The 19,288-nt window shown below is 37.4% G+C and overlaps 1 protein-coding gene across 2 annotated transcripts; it reads left to right on the forward strand.

Moving 5' to 3' along the window:
• Positions 1 to 208: 208 nt before the first annotated feature.
• Positions 209 to 17,755, forward strand: cops7a (COP9 constitutive photomorphogenic homolog subunit 7A). 2 transcript variants are annotated; one of them, XM_055048114.1, is made up of 8 exons: positions 209 to 287; positions 5,980 to 6,102; positions 8,792 to 8,867; positions 10,470 to 10,558; positions 11,301 to 11,503; positions 12,713 to 12,818; positions 15,571 to 15,740; positions 17,273 to 17,755. In XM_055048114.1, exons 2-8 carry the CDS (start codon positions 5,980 to 5,982, stop codon positions 17,310 to 17,312), a joined length of 807 nt encoding a protein of 268 aa, XP_054904089.1. In that variant the 5' UTR covers positions 209 to 287; the 3' UTR covers positions 17,313 to 17,755. The 2 variants fall into 2 exon arrangements, with proteins under 2 accessions (XP_054904089.1, XP_054904088.1); XM_055048113.1 differs by lacking the exon at positions 17,273 to 17,755 and adding an exon at positions 16,012 to 16,146.
• Positions 17,756 to 19,288: the final 1,533 nt, after the last annotated feature.

Here is a 19,288-nt window from a genome sequence, read left to right on the forward strand (position 1 = left end):
ACCTTTTAGAGCATTTGAATTATTCACTGACAACTTTTAAGATCACGTAGTAATAGAAGGGTGAGGAATCCCTGGTCAGAATGCAGCCTGTGTTAATCATCTCATCACTAGATGACGCTGTTCTTTCCAACCTGATGTCACGATGCAGACTGACAGCGTTTGTGGTCCCGCCCACTTTGTCTCGCTACCCAATCACAGATTACGTAGAATTGTTGTCGTACGTGTGTGTTGACACTGTAGCAAAGGAACCGGGAGAGAAGCTAACTGCTCGAAACCATTACAACAAGGTACTTTTTAAGACAAAAAAGCTATTCTGCTTTAGAAATCCACGCAGGCGTGGACAGTTAGCACCACTGTTGCGTTTTAATGCCGACCACGCAGTGTTAAAATTTGATCATTAGAAATGCTGAAAACAGCGTGAGGCCTAGCGGCAACAGTTACCTTGCACTCTCTTATCCGTTAGCATTTTGGCTAGCATTGCAGTTGAGCTTAAAGACAATCTTACTCATTTGTTTGTAAGAAATGCCGGTTTAAAGCCCCCAGATAGATGATGTAATATATGTCCTATTGTTTCCTGCTTTTTGTTATAGTGTGGTGCTGATATCTGAAGTAATACGCCTTATATTTGCTTTGCCGGTGATTTTAGCTTTGCAGCTAACACGTAAATATGAGAAAACAGTGTTGTGGTTGTGTTCCTGTCTGTAAAATCCCATTATTTGTATCAGTATTTTACTTACAGATATATTTGAAAACGCTCTGCTATTGCTTTAGTTGTTAATTCTTACCTGAATTATTATTTTTCTTTCCTAAAATCATAATCTGATGTTTAGGTGGAAAACTATTCAGACTGTGTTAGTGATAAGTGCGTTAGGAAAGTGTTGCAGTGGATCATATGTTCCATCACAGAATATCTCGCTAATTTATTGATTCAATTATCTTGAAGTAGAATTTGTAAGAGTTTTATTTATCATTTTATAAGTTTTAGAAGGATTTTCCATTTGGATAAATAAATCATAATTAATATAAACATGTGGTTGAAAAGCAAATGTATTTAATTATCTTGCCATCTGTTAAAATTGACCCTTTCCAGTTTTAGGACTACTATGATTGATATGTTTATTTCTATTAGTAATCCTTCTGTCAACTCTGTTTGCTGTTGCTATGATCTTGGCATGATAGAGGGGAATTTTTAGCACTTTTTTCAAAGTGGTAGTTGTGCATAAATCTCCTTTCGTTGGTTTGACTATCCTACTCGTAGCTTTTTTTTTTAGATTTGTAGAACTGGTGTGTCAGGTTTATATTCTGCCTCACTCACATACACTTTTGTTTTAAATATTTTACAGCCTTTGTGATCTTTATTGATCAGGAATTTAGCAGAAACAAGGATAAGGAGACAAGAAGAAGACATGCAATGAATTGAATCTGGAAAATCTGCATTGAGAATTTTATTCTATGCATTTTGTGTGCCTTTCAATCTCTGTTTACAGATTTGCTATCTAATTGAAATCAAAGCTTAATTTAAGTCACCACAAAGCATTGTTGTTTGACTCATTCTTAAAATTGGAGGCTTTTAAGCTTCAACCTTTTCTAAAATGTTCCAGTGGGCAGTAAAGCAAAATACTTTGATTCTAGTTTCATCAGACTACAAAAAATGTCTCCAAATAACTTGGTTTTCTCCCAAAGTGTTTTTGAAAATGTACAGATTTCTTTTGGAGTAATGGACTCTTGCTCTCTGAGTGGCTTTTTATACAGGAATAGGAAACATTTCACTTCAGTTATGATTTTCACAAAGTCTTTGGTTTATTCTGGAATGGAGACACAATTTGCACTGAAACATGCTCATGATAGGGACACCAAACCTTTTTTTTTCATGGAACAGTGAGATAGCTGAACACTTCTATAGTGTTTATTTGCTTAAAATTGTTTAACTAGAGTAGTGTACCATCTTCAGGCATCTGGAAATCATACCCAAGGATGAACCGGACTTGTGGAAATCTGCAATTTTCTTTTTGATATATTCCCTTTATTAGATTGTTTTTTCTTTTCATGTTGTTCAAGGAATTGGTGTAATTGAGGTGATCCTTTAAACACATTCACATTTGCCACTGCTTAAATTAAAGATAGTAATTTAGATGCTTACAAAAGCCACAAACTGCTATAATTTATTTATGCTTCCTAGATGGTGTATGAATCTTTATCTGGAAATTAGCATTTGTTACTGTTTGAACAAGATAATGCAAAGGACTGTGCTTTGGATTTAAGTGTTTCTTACTTTTCTGTTGGCTTTTGTTAGAAGAAATTAGCTTCCTATTCTACAGAAACATGTACCATGGGGTGAGAGGCTGACAGAAATCTCCCGTTTAACTTACTGAATTTTTATGGGGACGACATTAATTAGAACAAATAAAGGGAACATAAATCTGTATTTTTTCTGTTTTTGTTTCTGTGACAGTCTGAAGAAATAATGCAAAACACAAACAGCAGGTTATAATTGGATGGATAGAAACAGCTGTTAAATTTCCATCATTCAGTTTCAATGTATTTTTGGACTTTCTCCGTTGCAGTGGACTGGTGTCAACTCAAGTTAAGCTTCCCTCCGTCTGCGGAGCCCGTCTCCTCTGAAGCAGATACTCCCCTCATAGCAGCTCTATTTTAATTCTAGTTAATGGTAATAATGCAATGATTATTATGAGTGTGTCCTTCATTGTTAACATTCTTTTGCTGTCAGTCTCTCATAGCATCAGCCTTTTAATTTTTCCTTTGATATGATTATTGTCCTGTTCTGCTGGTTGTTGACCCATTTCAGCTCCACATTGAAGACATCTGATGTTTGCTCTGGACAAAATATACTGCCGCTTTATAAGATCATAAAATAAATTTTATCAGTGCAACACTTATTTTTTTGAAAAGGCTTAATGTGTTTATATGGATCTGATGATCTTCAGAGTTCATTAGTTTTCAGAGGATTACAGAAGAGAGGGACGAACTGCTTCTTACAATAGTTGAGTCTTTTGACAACTTTACTAATAAATATCATGGCTGCAAGATTTTAGAAAAACATGAATATTATGACATTTTGGGTTTACACAAATTTTCCTCTGTAGTGTTTTTCTTTTTCATCAGCAACATCCTCCTCATTCCACATGAACTTTCTGATTCCATCACAAAAAATCTGTATTACAGCCATAAAGGAGAGTGAAAGAAAAGTCTTTCTTAGTGGTCGACTACATTATAGGAAAAGAGAGTTTTAATGCATGTCACCCAAAATGCTATAGCCTTTGAAATGCAGCATCAAAGCAGTCCATTGTGATTGTAATATTGCACACATTGATTTTGCGATGTGGCTTTTATATTTGTTTGAATGTTTTATCAAAGAACTTTCCTTGTTCTGCAGAGTTATCGTTCTGTCTTTCAGTAATACCCTTTGGGTTTCGCCTCTTTCATAAATGCATTTGCCTTTCAAATATACCTAGAATATCAAGAAGCGCCTGTTTCTGGGAGAACCCGACAGGTTAATTTTCTTGGTTGCAACATATGTGTAATCATCTGCTCAGTCTGGCCTTCTTTGATGGCGATCCAGAGGGACAACATGTGAAAGATGTGCATGTTTGCATAAAAATGAGCCAGATTTACAATCAGATTTATCATCATCTTTTCTCCTCTTGAAGTCTGAGCTGAACAGGAAGCCGAGGAGACGAGTTTCTCTCCGTCTCTCTTTTGCCTTAATTTTAGTAAGTCCCCTGCGGTAATGAAGCCAGCCTGATGCAACTGCATTGATTTTATCAGACATCTGTAATAGTTAGTTCCCTTCTATTTTAATATCGGCCAATCAAAGCTAATGCGACACTTGCTCACTTAGCAATCAAAAGGAAGGTAAAGAGAGTAGACCTGGACCCATATTGCATTACTTTTTTGTATTGGCGTTAAATTAAAACATACAAATCAAACAAGAGGTTACATCTGAGGGAATGTTTTTCTGCTTAATTTCTCATTTGAAGTTGTTTGCTTGAAGCCCAGTTAGATTTATTTCACTACTTGAGTAATTATTCTGCAGTAGCCTTCAGACCAAGAGCTCTTGCGTCTTTTTTTTTGTTGTTGTTGCGGGGAATAAGTTGATGAATATACATGCTCTGCTTCACATTCATTACACATGTTACCCTCAGTGCTGCTGCCACTCTTCTGCTACTTGTGCGGTACTTCAGGTAGTCAGATTGTCAAGTGCTTTGGTCAGGAGTCACAGGCCGTTAGATATTAAAGAAGAGGGATTATTGCTTCTCTGTGTCGATGTCATTTTAACAAGCAAAGAGTGTCTGAGCCTCTTTAAAATTAGATAACGCTGCATGCAGAGGATGTAGAGACTTGAATCTTTGGCCTGTTTTTCTTGTCCTCATTTGCAAACCAATAAGGACCTGAAAATATGCAGCTTCAATTTTAAATTGTGATCACGATATCTTGCATTTAATCTGTATTTCTAGATCTTCTTTAAAATAATTTAACCAATATTATAATGGTAAAAATGTCATGTATACACCTCAACACACTCCAGTCTTCAGGTGGGCAGAAAAAATTGTACTCAAGTAAGATTAGCACTACTTGAACACATTTTTACTCAAGTAAAAGTGAAAAGTAGCCATCCAGGAAATTACTCGAGTAAAAAAGTATTTGATGAAATATTTACTCGAGTACTGAGTAACTGATCAAATTACCAATCATTTAATATTTACAAATTACATAATCAGACAGAAAAATATATAACATATTTGTATTTTAGGGACACAAATGACAATAATTTATACAAGTAATAAAATCAGGGAAAATACAATTTTTCCAAATCTGTTTTTTTCAATAAAAACCTTACAAAACTTGAACAAAAACTGCAGATGAGTGTCTTTGTCTGTTGAATATTTAATTAAGACACGTTTGTTTGTTTGTTTAAACATGTGTGAGTAGAAAATCCAGAAATTTTACTCAAACAAGAATAAAGACACTCAATAAAATGATTCAAGTGAAATTAAAAGCAGAGCGCAGTAAATTTGTTCCGAAACTTTCCTCTAGTAAATGTAATTGAGTAAATGTAACTTGTTACTACCAAACTGCCAGTCGTACAGACGGTCAGTGACACAACATGTTGTCTGATAATCAGCAACTTTCAGGGAAAAAGACTCGTTATGAAAAATCAAGTGATTATTTATGTTGCGATTAAGCAGTTAATTTGAGAAGGAAGGGCATTTGCCTCAACACAAACTAATTTGTTCAACATAATGGATATTTATTATTCCTAATGGTTCAATGAGTTATTGTTAAATTTGTGTTTTGTTCTCAAACCAGTCAGTTGTGTGTGTGTGTGTATGAGAGACTTTTCAAAGCATTAAGTTTGTTGTAGTTTAATTTACTTTTATCCTGCTTTTTTATATTTAAAAATACCAGAAACTCTGTATTATTGGGCTATTTTCACTGTTTTTTTTCACCGTTTGATCAATATGTGTCAATACATGTTAAAATTATGACTAAATGAAGCTACTGTTGCATTTTAGTCATACAAATCTAACTCCTTAATGTCTCCAGTGTCCTAAAGAAGTGTATTCAAATGTTTTCCAAGTGCAGTATTTGGGTTTGTAGTGCTAATAGATATTTCTTATAGTCAGTTTCATCATTATCACAGTAATACAATAAAATGTTGTATTGCCACATCTTTAGTTGGGGCTTAATTTGGGGTTAGAATGTTTTTCCTTACATTTTTTTTGTATTTAAAACTTGTTCCTCTGTAAGAACTTTTTATATTTTATTTATCTTAGGTAAAACACATTAAAATAGTCTAAACAGAAACGAGTACTATTGAGTAAAAGCTAATTAGTGCATATTTTTCTATGCACTGATGTTTTTTTAAAACATCTCCACCAGCTCCTTGTTTTGTGTTTTTCCCCCTGCATTGTCTGACCTGCTATTTGTGTCTCATATTACTTATTTCCCTGTCTGCAGATGGAGGTGGAGCAGCTTCTGTCTCTGTCAGGCTCGGCGCTGGCCCAGGCTGTCAGCTCTCTGCTGGAGACTCCTGGCCTCTACGTTTTCTCTGACATCCTGGAGCTGCCTAATGTCAGAGAGGTAAACACGTCGACTTTATATGACAAAAGGAACAGATAATACTATTTTTATTCCTAGTTTGACTAAAACCAAGTTTTAGTTCTGTTCAAATATGAGAGCAAATGTCAAATGTGACCGAAAGTCAAAATATTTGTGCTCACATTCATTCATTTTAACCAAAACTAGCCTCTGTATTTTCACTTTGCTGGAAATTTTCAAATCAGTTTTCTGCCGATTTGACCAAAATATAAACAAACAACAAAAAAAAAATCTGTAACGGCATCATGTGAACATCAGTTTTGATAAATAAATAAATTCTCACCGCTCTTATGTCTACAAAAGAACCAGAAATGTACTCCATTATAAAGATGCACTGGGTTTTAAAATGTTGCTAAACATAACTGGATATCAATAACATACTAATTATTTCTGTATGTTTTTCACTCAATCTAAGATGTACAATCTGACCAAGCAGAGAATATTCTGATGGTTTATTTGTTGCAATTCTAACTCAACATTTTGATCAAAAACGCCCTTAAACATCTCTGTTGCGCCGTGTATTTATTAAGAATAATTCACCTTGACCTTTCTCACAGTTTTATCATATCAGTGCTGCAAACTTCAAAGGATTTTATTAGGATTTTATGTGACAGACTAACAAATATCCACCTTTTCTCTGTTATATTGCAATTTTTATACTGTTATTAATTAACAGAAATATTTTTATGTTTTTAATTTGACTTCTGATGGCAAATCTTTTACTATTTAGGGACATTATGCTAAAAGGGGTTTAACATAGACGCACACCACACTGTTCAGTATTTCATTTGTGAACTTTGAAAATGAAAATTATCTACTTTTTTTCTTCGTCTTCACAATTAACCTCTACTTTGTGTTAATCTGTCACATAAAAACTTCCTAAAAACACTGTGCTTATCGTTCATCGTGTATGAATCATGTTGCAAATGTTTCTCTCATTTATTAGTTTTGCTACACAGTAAAATCTTAGAGGATAAAAACAGATGAACGAATGGATAAAATGCCAGTTTTAGTATTTGCAAAAGATTTGGGGCATTTTTACGAGCTGAGCAATGAATTTCTGTTTGCTGGTAAATGACCGTAATGTGGTTTCATGCTGGTAAAATGAAAGACAAGCGTCACTGCAGAAAATTGAAGACGGTAGTGTGGAAATTAAGTGTCTGTGGATTCAGGTGTAAAATGTGCTGCTCGATGTTTATTGCATACAGACAAATAAAACAAATACCTGCAGAGATATTATGATTGAGACAGATGAAACAAAATGGGAAATTTTGTGACGGTTCAGTCTAAGTAAAAAATATAGTAGAGAAATGTGTTATGTTGACTGACCACTGTTACTGCAGAGCTATTTTGTAACAATTTCTGTTCCTTGAAAATATCTTCAGAAATTTACCGTTAGACCAGGAAAGTTCAAACTCTTTGTTGCAAACACTATTTTATTTTTAGATTTTTACCTGCTTAATAAACAATAAACTCAGTTCACAATATTTCAATGAAATAAGCAAAGCAATCAAATTTCTGTAGACAATTATTGTAGAGTTTGAACAGAAAAACAAACAAAAAAGCAACTTTTTCAGCTTGATTATTTTTTCTAGATTTGTTTTTTGTGTCTTTTCAGCAATAATAACTTTATATTGTTCAATTTGGCGTTATTAAATAGGAGTGTCCAAGTCTTAATTGTAGTAAAAGACGCATATTACTAACAAATTATATTAACAAAGCCTGGATAAATACTTTGTGTTACAATTTTACATTTTAAAATTTTTATAGCCATCAATAAAAACTCCAAATTTAAGCTATTCTTGAATTGTGATCAAGGGCCGCACAAAATCGTTCTGAGGGCCATAAATGGCCCTCAGACCACACTTTGGAAAACTCTGCCATGAGACATTAATAACTGTTTTAAAGTGGTGCTCTTAACAAAAGAGGAACACTTTAACAGGGTTGATGAAGCACAAAGCTTTGCCTCTGTGAATTGCAGCTTTTATGTTAGCAGATAAAATTAGTTTTATCTGAATTCCTCCTCATAGATTATCATCTTGTTTCAGTTCCATTTTATCTTTAGACGAGTTGAAAACATGATCTAATTATACGTTTTCCCCTGCATGGAGCTTTCTTCCAGTAAAACAAAGACATGCTTTCGTTTAGAGGACGTCGTCTTTTGTCTTTTTCTCGCAGGCCGAATACCCCATTCATGCATATTCAGCATTCGCCACATCTATGATACAATTATAGGAGTTGAATACATTTTTTTCTTTAGGTGGATTTTCATTTCAGGATTCAGGCAAACACCTGGTGAACCTAAAACAAGCAGCCGAGAAGCAATCTAGGACACTCCAGGATAGTTTGTGAGAGGAAAAAACCAGATTTAATTCAGATTCCTCCTCCCGTCTGGTCAGTGTTTGGGTGGCGGTACCGGAACGATTCGGGCACAGATTTTAAATCTTCTCCGAATCAAAAGCTTGCCGGGGACACATTTTCTCTTCCATAATAATCCAATCCTCTTTGCACTGAACTGAATCTTTTTAAATGTGGAAAATATTCATTTTTATGGGTCCTTTTTTACTTGGCCAGACCTGCTCAGTATGCTTAGATAATACTTATTTCCAATGCAGTCGTCCATTGTGTGCTGCCTCATAATTTTCTCTTTCATCTTCCCTCCGACCCACAGCTGGAGAATGGCCCTCATGCGCCGGTGTATCAGCTGCTGAACCTCTTTGCCTATGGAACCTACTGCGACTACAAAGGTACTGCAGCGGCAGCACTCTGTAAATAAGTAATAGTCGCCCTGCAACTCTTTTATGATGGTCTATTTCTCCTTAGCAAGGCAGACACTTAAACACGGAGGTTTTGAAATCTTTCAAGTGAAGACCTGGAGGTTGTTTATGAACTGTAAAATAACACTCTTATTTCTTTAGACGAGTGCTCCTATTATCAGATAATTGTCTGTCACAGCAAGGCTGGTACAAATGAGCTGTCTAATTTAATCTGGTGGGACTTAATTTGTCCTCTGCGCAAAGTATTATGAACAAGAAGTGAGATCGTAATAAATATGTTTAATTGAATGTTGAAAATGATCCAAAAGGGAAAAGAACTACACAGCCTACTTTGCTGCCCCCGCCTTCTGGGTCACGCTGTAAGGAAGTTTCATAAGGCCGTGTGGTGGAGCTGTCAGAGCTGTTGTCTCAAGAGGATCTGAGTCCTACTCCCAGGGGAGCAAAGTCTGCAGGAGAGACGGTCACTGGAGTCAAACCTGCTCCAGACGCTCTACCAGCTCTGTTCTTTGACTGCTTAAAAGGTCAAAACTTTCCTGATAGTTCCTGGTGTTAAGCAGTTATATTTCTTGATGGTTTAGGTGTTTTAAAGAGATAATAATCAGCTTGATCAGCCCTGAGTGGTGAAAAATCTAATCAATGATTGAAACATACCTAATTATTTTCAGCTTGTAGCATCAACACTCTTCAGTGTAGATGTCACACATGGGAGAAGAAAAAAAAGATTGCGACGTTCAGCTTTAGTGAGATTTTGAAGGGTGTTTTCACCCCTGTTAGTCCAGTTGACTTTGGGCCAAAATAGGATGGTGCTGGAAATCTTTGAAAACTTACCTTGAAAATGCTTGATGGGTGCTTGAATTTTACTGTGGGGAAACCCTGAGTGCTCGACGTGGTTGGTAAATTTACTCTGGTAGGCTGTGACTTATAAACGATGCCTAATTGGTACCAAGGTGCTGAGAAAATATCCATAACACCAATAAACGTAAATGTTTAAAGTCGGAGTGCACCGATTGCAGTTTTCTGGTCGATCGCCAATCATTGATCTGCCGATTCCAATTTCAGCCGATACCACATTGATTTTGGCCGAAATGTTTGTAAACATAGAAATAAAGTTACTGATTTGGCAGCAGTAAAGTCACTATTATTAACTGCAAACGTGCAGACATGACCTGATGGGTCAAATCTCTAATGAGAGAGCAGAGGAGGACAGTGGCTGATTTTTAGGGGAATAAGATCAGCTTATATCCCAAAAATACAGAAATCGGCACCAGTAAATTGGCTAGCCAATAAATCTGCGCACTCCTAATGTAAATCACAAAAATTAAAGATGGAAAATGAAATAATTTAGCATTTTTAACAGAAAAAATATTTTTCTGCTTTGGTTTTGATGATTTTAGCCGACAGTGCAAATAATTTGTACGCCACTGCTTTAATATGTTGAGTCACTCGTTCATGATTGAGTTAATAAACCGTTGTACAGGTGTACCTAATAACGTGGTTGATGAGCGTATTTAACGGTCAAAGCTGAATTTTGCTCCCTGTTTGTCAATCATTCTTTGTCTTCCTCTGCTGCAGAGAGAGCAGCGTCTCTTCCAGAGCTGACTCCAGCTCAGAGAAACAAACTCCGTCATCTGTCCATCATCAGCCTGGCTTCCAACCTCAAGGTTCATTATTTCTCTTCTTTTAGTTTCGACATTGAAGTGCAGATAATAAATGTTCTTCTGCCACTGCATCACTTCAGGCTTTAAATAGTGAGCTTCTACATCAATAATATATCGACATCGCTGCTTTTAAATATGACTTCACTATTTTATTCTGACTGATAATCAATTCCTGTAAAGTTCATGTGAGGTTGCTGTTGATTGTAAGCCTGTGGCTGCATTTGCATCATCCAACTTAGCAACAAATACACAAATAAGCATCAAGGTTTCTTTCCAAGTCTTGAGGCTCTTCCTTTGGCTTGCTTCTAAATCTTTTATAGAACAAGAAACTATGTTTGAAATCATCTTTCCTTTGGACTTTCCAACTACGCTTCACCTTTTATTTATGCCCTTTTCTTTCTCGGCTTCTGTTGAATAATTGATTCATTATCCTGGCTAACACAGTCCTTTTTTTCACTCCGTTAGCTCTTTCTCCATTTCCGTTAGCATCACTCCTTCCTCTCCCGCCCTCTGTTTTGTGTCACTGCTTCCTCTGCATGCAGCCTTGAAATCTCCTAATTGCCAATAAAAAAAAAGAACAGTGAGATTTTAAACTGCTTTCATCGTCCGACAACAGCAGCATTTAAGCAAATGAGCATTTAAACTGGAATTTGTTCTCTGAAAACCACTTGTATACAATGAGAGTTGCTGCCAGGTTACATAGAGTTGAAAATATGAAGGTTTAAGCTGCTTTATTTCCCCTCAGTGCCTGCCATACTCGCTGCTGCTGCAGCAGCTCGAGCTGAAGAACGTGCGGGAGCTGGAAGACCTGCTGATCGAGGCCGTCTACTGCGACATCATCCAGGGGAAACTGGACCAGAGGAACCAGCAGGTGGAGGTGGACTGCAGCGTCGGCCGCGATCTCGGCCCCAACGAGCTTCCAAACATAATCAACACACTGCAGGAGTGGTCAGTACCAACCATATTCACCCTCTGTAGCTGCGTTTCCGTTGACCATACGATGGCACAAATTGGACTTCTGAAAATAAATGGAAACACTCCAATTTTTATCTGAGTTTCCCTCAACAATTTAGGTGTTTTTTTTTTTTACTGTTTACAGTAATATCAGAGAGAAGAGAGAGACTGTATCAGCTGCCGCATCACCCAGACTGTCTGTAGCTGCATTTCCATTGACCATATCATTTTGCATATTGAAATTACCAAAATAAATTTGCTTCATGGCATCAAACCAATTTTGACAAAAGTAAAATCATTTTTGCGTTTGGCTGAGGTGTTTTTTTTCTGGATTATTTTAGTGTATTTTTTGTTCTTTTTGACAATCAGTCAAGTGTATTTGTACAGCACATTTCAGCAACACAGCAATTCAAAGTTCTTTACATTGTGAAAACATAAAAACATCATAAACAAATAATAATAGACATTAACTACATTTGATAAATACGGTTAAAATCATCAATACATCAGATATGTTGGTCATTGTTCCATTTATTGTGGTTCAAAAGCAACGCTAAACATCAACACCAATAGCAAACAGTAGTGGAATATCAACAAAGGCTGCGTTCACACCTCAGCCTGAAGAGACCCAGTTCCGATTCTTTTGACGTAATGCGATCTGAATCTGATCTTCTCAGGACGGTCTGAACAACACAGGTCGAAATCTTTTCGAATGCGACCCATACCCGATTCGTATCTGATTCAAACGTCCAGGTCGCATCAATCCAAACTGAACATACTCAACAAATCTCACTCTTCTGCGCCCTGTTGCGCACAACAACTATGATGGAGTATATGAGGATTAAGTTGTTCATATGCTGCTCCAGTCAGACAACAACTTCAAACTCGTTAGCTACGCTCTACTGTTAGCATGTTTACTTCAGCAAACACCGAGCACTTCTTCTTTTTATGGTGGAACGCTGGCACTATGGCGCCCTCTACTGGGCATGCGGGATACTTTCAGGTCGTTTGCCCGTTCAGACTGCAGAACACATACAGGTCACATTTGTTTGGCAGTGTGAACAACCCCAGCAAAAACATCCAATTTGACATAAAATCAGAACTGGGTCGCTTTGGGCTGCAGTGTGGACGCAGTTCTGTGTTCATTGCTGATGTAAGCCTGGTTTTCTGACCGGCGGTCCTCCGTCTTTCTGTGGCTCTCAGGTGTACAGGCTGTGAGGCGGTTCTGTGCGGTATCGAGGAGCAGGTCTCGAGGGCGAACCAATACAGAGAGAACCAGCTAAAGGTTAAAGTCCAAGTGGAAACAGAGGTTTGTCCTTCATTACTTTACCCCGCGGTTCTGCTTTTCCCAAGAACAATAAATGTCTTTCTTCAACATTTATTTTTTCGCCCCTGGCTGTCTTTGTTATTTCAGTTTTCTCGTTTCTGCTTATCTCCATTTTCTCCCCCCTCTCTCATCTGCTGGCTTTAATAATCCCAGTTTATACTGGCTGAACGATTCCTCTCTGTTTCACTTCCATTCTAAGCAACAGAGTGTTTATTTATAATAAAAAACATGAGCTTCTGCAACACATGAGAAAAAATACAGAGGGGTATATGTAATTTTTTTTCTCCCCAGAATATTGCGTTCTCAACTTTCACATTTATTTTAATGATTTGAAGCCATTTGCATTTTTACTTTCCCGTTGTTCCCTGAGGTCTAACACAAATACAACAGACAGTCAAACAGGTACTGCTACACCAGTCTGTTCTCAGTCTTTTATTTTAACAGTGAATTTACAGAGACGTATAATGTCTCATAAAAGCAATAATACCAATGAACTGCTTCGCATTTCTGTCAGGTTCCTGCTGCAGATTTCAGTGTATGTTACTGGGATTTATGTTGCGAATGAACATAAAGTTCTGCGTATTTGTAACATAAAAACAAAAGAATACATAGTTGTTGTTTTGCTTTTGAATAAACTTAAAAGTGTCGTATGTACTTGTACTTCCATAGCCCTAAGAGATCTGGTACCTTTATTTGCAAAACTGAAGATTTGAGGCTGCATGCAAAACACTGTGGGGTAGAAAAACTACCTGAAATATCAAATCTCCATAGAAATGTGGAGGCGGCAGCATCGTGGTGTTTGGAGGATTTTCTTCTGGTCAGGGTTGATGTGAAGTTAAAAACAGGGCAACCAGTGCTGCATTAGATGATTTATATCAAAAGGTCTGAATAAAATTTGTGGAACAACTTAAAAATTCAGTACTATTGCATGCTATTTTATTATATTTTCTTTTAAAAAATATTGGAAAATCCAAGTTTTTTTTTCTTCCACTTCGCAATGATGCAACATTTTGTGTTTGTCACATTAATTTGAAAAGTATGAATATGACTATGAATAAATCTAAATGGCACTGCTTGATTGGTACAATATATATATAAAAACATATTTAGAGTTTACATAAATGAATCTTTCTACAAGGGATGAGCTCAGTTAGTCTAAAAAGTGCAGCAGTGGGACTTACTGCAGGTGTGATTCTTTCAAGGTCAATTTCTTTTTCAATTCTAATTCAAAAATATTTTCTTGATCCCAAAGAGAAATTAAATCATCGGAAGTTATATTTGATATATGTAGAGTTTTTATAACAACTGAAGTGAATGTAGTGTTTTAAACTGATTCTGCCGCTGTAGCTCTTCCCTGAGCAGCTGAGTTTTTCCTCCCTGTGGGAACCTTAATGCCAGCATGAGGAGAGTAAACATGGTTGTATTTCGCAGTTTTTCAGTGCGGTTTACAGACCGAGTTCATCTTGTCAGGCATGTTTGCCTTTCGGTAAGTTCATGAAGTCCCAGGTGGGCCTTTTTGTCTGCTTTCTGCACAGCGTTTGTCTCTGCATCCATCACTGCTGATCTGAGTTTCATTATTTACCAAAAGCAAAAACATTCATTTTCAGGGTTTGATTCACTTCACTCACGGTAATGACAGAAGTTTGTCTCCTTATTGTTTAGCCCAGGGCTGACAATATGTGATTAATGATCGTATATAATAAACTCTACAGACGGATACTTGCTGTCACTGTGTAAACAGATCCAGCGCCATCAGAAAACTAAAGCAAAATACCTGGGACTGTTGTTGCTTTTCCAGCTGCTAGTGAGCAGCTTCGTCTGCAGCAGCGATTTGGTGGATGTTGAAGCAAATTTAATATGATACAGTCTGTGCTCGGGGTGTCCAAAGTGTGGTCCGGGGACCATTTGTGGCTCTCTGAAGGATTTTGGGCGGCCGCCCGAGCTTTTTAGATACAAAACAATTTATTTCTTAAAATCATATTAAGTACAAAAATAGATTCTTACTTTTTTTTTTTTTTACATTAAGTTCAGTTACGTAATTAGAACCACAGACATTTATCAAATCAACCCAAAAAATGTAGAAACTGACTGAACATGTAAAGAAAGCATAAAAAGTTTGTTTTAAAAAAGTTATTTCCCCTCATGGCTTCCAGAACATTTGGACACCACTGGTCTGCGCTAAACAAGGTTCACAGAAGATAAACCGGTCCACAGCACCACACAACCTCCACCGTATTTAACAGTTTTCTTCCTGTTTATCATCACTTTCAGTCACTGATTACAAATAAATCAGTGACTTGAGGTCACTGGTTTATTAGTAATAAGTCTGAGTTGCAAAGCGTAAATATAAATTAGAAATGTTTTATTTTAGATTTATTTCAAATGGTCCCAATGTTTTGCCCCAAAACTGGCAAATTTTTATTACTTGTTGGGACAAAATTTATTATTCTAAGAATACACAAATCAGTCAAACTCTTTCACTATTTTTTTTTAGCTAAATTTTTTATAAAATCTGTATGTAAAAATGTTTGACAAAAGATAATTTCCAAATTATTTGGGTCCTAGATTGTTTTCTATTTTATTTCTCCACTTGTGGTCCAGGGCCGAACAGAATCATTTCCAGAGCCACAAATGGCCCCCGGGCCACACTTTGGACACCCTCGCTCCACAGAATAAACCTTCTCAAATTGAATCGCTGCTGTTGTAACGGATTCTTGTTTTCTTTTTCCATCAGGTGTCAAACCTACAAAAGACGTTAAAGGCCAGCGCTGCGTCTCCGTCCTCAGGTCCCGCCCCTGCCGGAGCAGCGTCCAATCAGGATGCAGACCAGCCAGCCGAGCCTCGGGACCCCGCCTCCTCTCAGGAACCACGACAGCCGGGCAAGAAGGCTTCAAAGGTCAAAGGGTGAGTGCTCTGAGGCCTTGATTTATTTCGACTGGCAGTCTAACAATTAAAATATCTGAGTTATTTTAGATTTACAGTTTGTTTTATTTAGAACAAACTCAGTTCTGTCTTTTCAATCCAGTCTCGTTCTTTTTACTGTTACAGTTCAGAAAACTGGAACAAAAATCAGCATGTGGTGTTTTTTTTCTTTTCATTTCATTAAATATCTCTTTATTGAGATTTATTCAAGCATTATTTTGTTGTTACTTTAACACGTCTCTTCTTTTGTCAGGCTTAAAGCACAGAACAACACTGAAGATCAAACCAAGCACTAAATTAAAGCGATCAGTTTAGAAAAAACAAATCCCCAAAAGAATCCATTTTTATTTTTTTTTTCAAAACAATAAAAATAGAGCTGGTGATTGAAGTGTGAACTACTTTTGTTATCAGATACTCACCAGTGTTTCTGCAGTTCCAGTATAACCGCGGTCCCCTGCTCCGCCTCCATCCAGCCGTTTTACCGACGGCTAATTTCACATCTTGTGTCCCGAATTGTAAAATGTCACTGGATACACAAAGAGCCGTTTCTCCCTCTGGTGATCAGCCGCTGTTTATGTTTGCCTGCTGAACAGAAAGCCGGCTGCTAACATTTGGGCGAACCACAAGAGCCCTCCCTGTGATTTCCATCTACAGAGCTTCATTCAAACAGCAACTCTGGGTTTTTATATCCACATTAATGGTAGTTTAACCTCAATCCTCAAATTTAAGTAACTTTTAAACCTTCTTTTTCAAAGCAAATCCATAAGTCAGTGGTTAAAATTAAACATTTTACTAGACATATTTTATATTTATCCTCTCAGATTCACTCCAGTTAAAGCTACACTGTGTAATTTCATAAAAATATGTTTTTACATTTTAGTGAAAACCATCTTGTGACGGTTTATGAGACAAATAATTTGTGAAAAGATCAATTTCCAACCTCTTCTCTCTGCTACTACTGCTGTCTGAATAAATGTGCCACTCCAGACAAAAAAACAACCAATCAGAGCCAGGAGACAAGTCTTAGAGCTGCCAATCAACCTCAGTATGCGCTGCTAAATGTGCTAATGATGCACAAACAACTCACCATCACATTAAAACTGTTTATCTTCAGTCATTAGTGGCTAAGCTAACTGAACTGAGCGTTTACAATAGGCTATGCTAGCTGCAGCACCACGTGAGATTGTGATTGACAGCGCTAAGGACCGCCTTCTTGCTCTGATTGATTATTTCCAATTCCCACTGGGAGAACACAGATGAGCTCACAGATTATCTGTCTCATATTGTCACAACATGGTGGCATTTTCAACAAATATGTAAAAATGTATTTTTTTTATAAAAGTGACTCTCTGCAGCTTTAAAGCAGATTGAATATTGATGTGGAATATTTTAGCATCTTTGCATCCAGGTTGCATCAGTTCTGCTACTTTTTTTTCCCACTTAAAAGCAGAATTATATAAATAAACTTGAAACTAAGCATCAAGTTTTGTTTTAATTGGCTGTGTCCCAAACAGGCTGCGTGGGAGCGGGAAGATCTGGTCCAAGTCCAACTGAGGCGAGGGATTAGGATGGGAGGACGGCCGCACTGATGGACACTCGCTAATTTACGGCTCATTGGCACGTTGACGGACGGACATACCTAAAAACGATGCGAGCCATTCTTCTCGGAGAGCAGCCACACACCTTCACTGGAAATTCTTGTCAACAAATAAAACGCCTGCGGGGCGAATGAAGCAGGCGTGTGGCCCGCTTCTGCACAGACTCTCGGTGTAAATAAAAGCACTCGTCAACACACGAGGACAGAACCGTCTGCAGTAGGAATCAGTTGCCTTTGACCGGAAACAGGATCCGTGTATTTAAAGGTGTACGCTTGTCTATGTCGTTTGGTTCATATTAATTTTCAGTTGATTTGTTTTCTTTCTTTCTCTCTGCTGGGTTGAAAACTTGTATAAGAATCGGAATATAAGTTGTCGGGAAATAAAAAAGCTCACTCTTCATCTCGGCTGCCTTATTAATGTCACTTCTTTTATTAAATGTGCCTCTCTGGAGGCCGAGCCACTAAATGTTAACTCGCAGAAGGGGGGGCTCCCCGTTAAGAGGTCAAGTCGTTAATTAGGGCGTGTCCCCAACGGGATTAATGCCTTACAGAGCCGAGGCTTCCCCTGTGCAACAGCAGCGCCTGCAGACACGCGTTCGGCAACAGCATTCGGGTTTTATAGCAGTATGTTTGGCCCACAGCCTTTGTTTCTGAGTCCGAGTTGCTGCCACTCTTCTTTGTACCTCCATCACGATCAGATTGCCTCCATCATGCCGCCGCGTCCGGCACTCCTTTCCTCCTCACGTCGTCCTCCCTTCATCCTGCGCGACGTTAATGATGGCAAATGGCTGACCAGCGCTGACAAGAAACCAGACAGGGAAATTATCCTGTTCCATTTAACCCGCCATCTTCCTAAATTCCCCCTTCCCTCCGTCATCCTGCCTCACCTCTATAAATAGACGTGTTAATTTCAGTCGGTGTGTTGAGCTTCTTTTTTTTCCACATCGGAGCTGTGACTTTAGCAGCTGTACACCTCTAGAGGTGTCTGAGTGGGAGAGGATGCTGGAGAATCGGGTTTGACCTCCGCGCTCATCCTGGTCACACACACACGGGCTGAATTTCTTCACACATCTCAAAATATTTCATCAGAATATTTTGACAAAAGTTATGAAGCGACTGAATTTTTACATGCAAAAATCAAAAAGGTGTGACGTTTTTCGCCCTCCGTTGATCAATACTAAAGTTTTTATCTCGAGACAAAAACTTTGATGCCTTGAGTCAGTTTAAAAGTCTCACCACAGATTCTTAGTTGGATTGAAGTTTGGACTTTAACTAGGTCACTCTAACGCATAGACATGCTTTGATCTAACAGACTTTCCTGCAGGAAGATTAATCTCTCTCTCTGTCTGAGTTTTGGTAATTGGATGTTCCCACCAGAAACCAGTCAGGGGGGAAAAGTTGTTTGATTTAAAAAAAAGAGAAAAAAACTTTTTCTTTGTGATCAAAACCATCTGAAATTTAAAATTTGGTTTTAATTCACAACAAAGAAAAAATAAAAATGCTCCTTTTCAAATTAAAAATGCTGAACATTGAACTAAAACACAAGTGTTTCAATTTTTGGGTGGTCAAACTGAGAAACCAGAATTAAAATGTTTTTGTCTTTTCTGTTCCTATTTAAAGATAAATAATTGTACTCTTCCATCTTCAACAAATTAAATTACAGTAATTGTTTTATTGACAAGCAATAGAAAACAAACTTTAGGCATAAATTTTTATTCTTGGGGGTTCAGAATAATCAGCGCCCCCTACAGTCAGCACACAGTAAGTCATAGAAGCGACTTTAAAACGAGAATAAAATATTTTTTTTGTTGTTTTGGTTCATATTACTGGTTCCTGATTAATTATTCCTGAGACTAAAACATAAAGTCCTGCAACTAACAATTATTTTAGTTAATTTTTTTACCTAATCGTTTGTCTAACGCTTAAACATTTA

Source organism: Poeciliopsis prolifica, unplaced genomic scaffold (genome assembly GCF_027474105.1).
Source record: "Poeciliopsis prolifica strain line A6 unplaced genomic scaffold, Auburn_PproV2 SCAFFOLD026, whole genome shotgun sequence".
NCBI lineage: Eukaryota > Metazoa > Chordata > Actinopteri > Cyprinodontiformes > Poeciliidae > Poeciliopsis > Poeciliopsis prolifica.

Bases quoted from the DNA above. Each gene is read 5' to 3' on its own strand.
- cops7a (XM_055048113.1), top strand. From the start codon at position 5,980: ATGGAGGTGGAGCAGCTTCTGTCTCTGTCAGGCTCGGCGCTGGCCCAG. The intron at 8,868-10,469 runs GTACTGCAGCGG...CCTCTGCTGCAG, and splicing joins AACCTACTGCGACTACAAAG to AGAGAGCAGCGTCTCTTCCA. The intron at 10,559-11,300 runs GTTCATTATTTC...ATTTCCCCTCAG, and splicing joins GCCTGGCTTCCAACCTCAAG to TGCCTGCCATACTCGCTGCT.